Source organism: Contarinia nasturtii, unplaced genomic scaffold (genome assembly GCF_009176525.2).
Source record: "Contarinia nasturtii isolate CC-2019 unplaced genomic scaffold, AAFC_CNas_1.1 Cnas_scaffold_3607, whole genome shotgun sequence".
In the NCBI taxonomy this organism is placed as follows: Eukaryota; Metazoa; Arthropoda; class Insecta; order Diptera; family Cecidomyiidae; genus Contarinia; species Contarinia nasturtii.
In genome coordinates, this window is record NW_022200906.1 from 1 (window position 1) to 5,273 (window position 5,273).

The 5,273-nt window shown below is 34.9% G+C and overlaps 1 protein-coding gene across 1 annotated transcript; it reads right to left on the minus strand.

Moving 5' to 3' along the window:
* Positions 1 to 3,468: 3,468 nt before the first annotated feature.
* LOC116350111 (zinc finger protein 596-like) lies at positions 3,469 to 5,138 on the minus strand. Its single transcript, XM_031781848.1, has 2 exons — positions 4,580 to 5,138; positions 3,469 to 3,803 (listed from the first exon to the last, which is right to left on the minus strand). Exons 1-2 carry the CDS (start codon positions 5,136 to 5,138, stop codon positions 3,469 to 3,471), a joined length of 894 nt encoding a protein of 297 aa, XP_031637708.1.
* Between the last annotated feature and the right edge of the window lie 135 nt (positions 5,139 to 5,273).

Sequence of the window (5,273 nt, forward strand, 5' to 3'; positions counted from 1 at the left end):
TATACACAGTCATGTAATGACGTCATCGAATTTCTCAGAAATATGTGTCCACACACATGCAATGAGTGAAGGAAAGGAATACTATGAATACAAACATAAATTTTGAACAGAAAAAGCACGAAAACTTGATGATTTCTATAATTATTACGTTTTAAAAGTAGAAAAAATGAACTTTGATCCTAATTTTATTGCACAAAATCCATGTTTCATTTACGTTTTTAACATTTTTTGCGTCGTGTACAATCACGAACTAACTATTATTTTTCACCAAAATCAAGGGTTTTTTCACGTTTTGGATGTTTTGAATGTGGCAGCAAATATTTCGAAAACTCACCTTTTATTTATATTACTTTGTTTGTGCACAAATAAGATTTCAATAAATTCAGTAGAAAACGCATGTCTCCTTCTAATATGGCCTCGTGCTTGTGAGCGTCCCCAATAACTGTGTGCGATAATGAATCAGCATAATTCACTGGCTCTGTGAAAAATGGCACACACAACTACAATTGTGTTTGTGATATAGCAAACCAAGATGAAGTTGGCCACACACACAATTGTGAGCGCAATGACTAATATTTGAATTGAAAAAGCTGTTAATATCCATGGACATTGGACAACAGTTTTTCTATGAATGCTGTTTCAAAAAATTTAGTACCTTTAATTCCTTTTCTGTGCAGTTAAAATAATAAAAACTTTAGAATTAACAGTTTTTTGGAAAGAATAATAATTGTTCCTTTTTACTTACCAAAAGTTCAACAAAGAGACAAATTCGTATGGTTTTTGAAAACAAACTCACTTCAACTTTTAACTGAATAAGAAAGTGTATTAAATAACAATTCTACCTGAAAATAATAATCCCACCCTTGACAGCATCACTGCGCAATTATGGCTATTAAGAAAGAAAGCTAATCTTAATTACATTAGAACTAATCAACGCAGACTAATTTACAGTTAATGGATTGCTAATTGAAAATACATGCAGAGAATTCTAAAGAAAATACGAAAAAATGTCAATTGTTTTGTGTGGTAATTAATGAAGGTTCATTAAGGAGTAGATCATTAGGAAAATTATGAAAATTATTGAGATATAGCTCATTTTCTCTCGGTGAAAACCATTCATTCGTCAGTTAAAACTAAACCAGTTAACATCGTTTGTACAATTGAGCACAAAATTTATTCTGTTGCCATTGTAATCGTGTGGAAGAAGATTCTTTCTTGATAAAGTGTAAAAAATTAGCATCAACAAAAATGGATTTTACCAGTATGACCTCGATTCCCGGACAATTTAACGAAGTAGAGGGCGCTTATGACGAAGAATTTGAATCAACCCCCAACTTAACGAATTTAAACGAATATTGTCTGGAGGCAATTTTCAAATATTTGAATATCAACGATTTAATCAATGTGGCCGATAGTGATGGGTGTTTCAAGCAGACCGTTGACTGGATATTCAAAAGAAACTACAGCAACAAGAAAGTCAATATCACCAACATCTATAAAATGATGGAAAATAGACAAGTAGATACTAGTCGCGATATTCGGATATTTGACGTGGTGACAACATTGAAATTTTTGCGTTGTTTTGGCAACTCAATTTCACATTTAAATATCTATTATCGCTCATTTAATGAAGGGATTAATAAATTGTTGGACGAGTATGTTAGTGAATATTGTGCCAATTCGGTGCATACAATTGAAGTTTTCGATGCTCCCACAATAGCAATGAAGCATTTTAAGAAACCACTTAACAAAGTCGAGCATCTTGAACTCACTAATTGCAATTTGAGCATTGACTTAAATCAATGCTTCCCACAAATGAACTCACTAAAGTTTATCGACAACTGTAACATCAGATATGGGCACTTTCCGAATTTGAAACATTTGACGGTCGAAAACGTCATAGATGACGAATATAGTGTGCAAAAGATTTGTAATTTAAATCGGCAATTGTATAGTTTTAATATATTTGGCGAAGCAGCGAACGAAGACTCATATTTCTTCTCATGCCGAAGTATGCCAAATCTGAAAGTTTTCAATGTTCGATCTGCAGATTATTTCACTGCTTCGTTCGATGTCGAGTTTCCTTTTCAATGTGTAAAAGAATTTTCTTTGGTGTTATCAATGTATGCATTCGTGCCAGATAAATTACCACTATCATTAGAGCAATTGGAGGTATTCACATTGGACAAAGACTACTTTGAAATCAAAGACCATTTTTTGGATTTCATCATTCAACATCGCAGAACTTTAAGAAAAGTTAAATTAGAAGGAAGGGAAAACTTATGGAAAGTTAAAGATAGATCCAAACTAAATACGGCGCTGGAACTATTGACGGAATTTGACCTGGGAAAATGCGTTTTACCAGCGGATAAGGCCATCAACGTTTCACGAGCATGCATATCGGCAAAAGTGTTTCAGTTTTCAATCAATGCTTCAATGCTTTACAGAATACAGAAGCAATTGGGCTCAATTTGGATCGTTAGAGATATAAAGGAGACTAGTTTCAATGAAATCATCAAAGTTGAAGCAACGCGCCGTTAAAATTAAATTAATAATAAATGCAAAATATACATTCATAACATCTTTTCAGTTAAGTTTATGAAAAACTGATTTAACGTAAGACTCAGTTAAGGTTAAGATCACTTTAGTTTTGGAATTTCATTTTTATACGAAAACTTATTAAGACTAGAAACTATTAACTTTCATATACTTGTTTACACATTATCAATAACAATAAAACGCACTTTTTGTACTTTCACCTGAACATTTTGAGCTATTCGTTTATTTTTGATACTTTGAGTAACGTACCTTGATCCTATTTCTAGGAAATCATTAGAATAACCCGTCAGCCGTCACACACGCGAAAGAAGGTCGACTGCAGAGGGCGATTTTTGAGTTTTACGTACGATGATGGTGACACCCTGACGTTTTTTGCTTTTGTATGGAGATAATCGCCATCCGGTTGACTGAGGCATCATTCTGTTCAAACTTTACAATGAAATGTTGTTTATTGTAATAAAAATGCTCTAACTCTGTAATGAAAAGAACATAGCTGCAAAGAATTCATTCATAGAAATTCTTGATCGTACAAATTACTATTTTCTCAAGAATGTGATCCAGAGATACTGTATATTTATAGCGTTAAGACCACAAAGGTTTCAGTTTTAAGCCCAACGATATTTAAATTGAATATTTCTTATAAAATCAAATGAAAACAGTGGAGTCGAATTTTGCAATAAAATTCAGTTTATTTATTCAACGTTTCAAATATTGAGTACATAATGTCCTTCAATCATTTTATTTCAGTTTTTGTAATTTATTATTTGTAATGATCATTCGGGGTTTCTCTAATTTAAATATTAAGTTCATTTGTAATTTTGTTTTTTACATGAAGAAAAAGTGTATGAGTTCTTTGAATGATGGTTTTGTGATTTTTGTTTTATGAATATATAGAGGAAATATGGCAAATTAATGTTGTTTAAATTCTTTCGATTTAAAATTCGGTTGGTCTGTCTTACGATGAACGGTCTTCGTGTGTTTTTTGATATCTGCTTGCATTAAGAAACGTGCACCGCATACTTCACATGGGTATGGTCTTTCCCCAGTATGATAGCTTCGCATGTGCCGCTTTAATTTCTGTGAATCTTGCTTTGCTTCTTTACACAAGTAGCAATGATTTAAGCGACGATTGCACTGTTCTTCGTGAGCTTTCTTGTCACCGTCTTGGGCAAATGGTCGATAGCATTTGGCACAACGCAACGGACGTTGTTTGGCATGTGTAGCCAAATGTTTCTTAAGATTGCCTTTTAGACAGAATTTCTTTTCACAAACACCACATCGGAATGGTTTCTGGCCCCAGTGTCTTCCTTGCACATCCCAATGCGCCGTTGTAATGCAATTTTATGCACCTAATACGCATCCAATGTAATGGTCCAATTGTACTAATATTATGCATATATTATGCATACAGTAGTATGCATACTGATCACACTATCTCTTTTTAATGGCGATTTGCGATGCATAGAATATGCATCTGTTCATATACATGCATACATTCGATGCATACGATATGCATCAGATGTAGGCATGCAGATTAGTGAAAATGGCTCATTGGGATGTTCTTTCAAATGACCTTTACCAAAACATTGATATGGACAGACATAGCATTCGTATCGTCGACATTTGCATCGATCCTCATGCAATTGTTTTTCATTTTCTTGAGCGAATCGTTGACAACATTTTAGGCAGGCAAACGGGAATTGTTTGACATGAGTCCTTGAATGCTTCTTTAGATCATATTTTCTTGCAAATGCTCTGGAGCAAACATGGCATGCGAATGGCTTAACGCAACTATGGATTCGCATGTGTTGCTTTAGATCTGACATGCGCTGAATGGCAGTTCCGCATAGGTAGCAAGCGTACTGGTGAACTGTGCAGTCATTTTCATGGTTGATCTTTTCTGTTTTTTTTGTAAATCCACGGCGACACTTTGAACAATTGAATGAGAATTTTGGACCATGGATTTTCTTGTGTCTAGTCAAATCGCTCTTCCGTGCAAAAGCCTTAGCACATTTTTCACATTCAAATGGCTTTTCGCCAGTGTGGGCTCGAATGTGATCTGTTAAATGAGATTTGTTTGATGAGGCATATTTGCACAAATGACATTTGTGTTTCTTCTGTGCACTTGCCATTTGTTTCTTCAATACTTTCCCTTTGCGATCTTTTTTTGAGCCGTTTTTCATCTTGCCATCATCCTTTTGTTTCCGATTTGTTCCTTTGCTGTTCAATTTTGGTCTTGGTCCGCTTCCGTTCCCACCAAATGATTCGTCCTTATCTGCTACGCCTTTTAAGCATCCAACTTGTGCCTCATCGTCTTTTTTGGTCAAACATTCATCTTCACACTTAATTTCCTTCTTCACCGAATCGATTTCGCTGTCACTTTCGCTCTCTGATTTGATTGAGGCGTTTGCTTCAACTGGCGATGGTGGTACCGGATAATGAAGCAATTCGCCACCATCCGAGGGTTCTTCTTTGACCACAACTTCTTGCTTGACAGTGATTTTTGTGGCTGATCGTTTGCACTTACATTTGCGCTTCATCTTTCCACAACAGGTTCCTTTGCTCTGATACGGATTCATTGTGACTGTAGCTATGGTAAATCAGACAAAAAGAGAACAATTTCATTAGTGCTACGCAACCAATGATGCCAAGCATGAAATGTCAAAATATACACAGTCATGTAATGACGTCATCGAATTTCTCAGAAATATGTG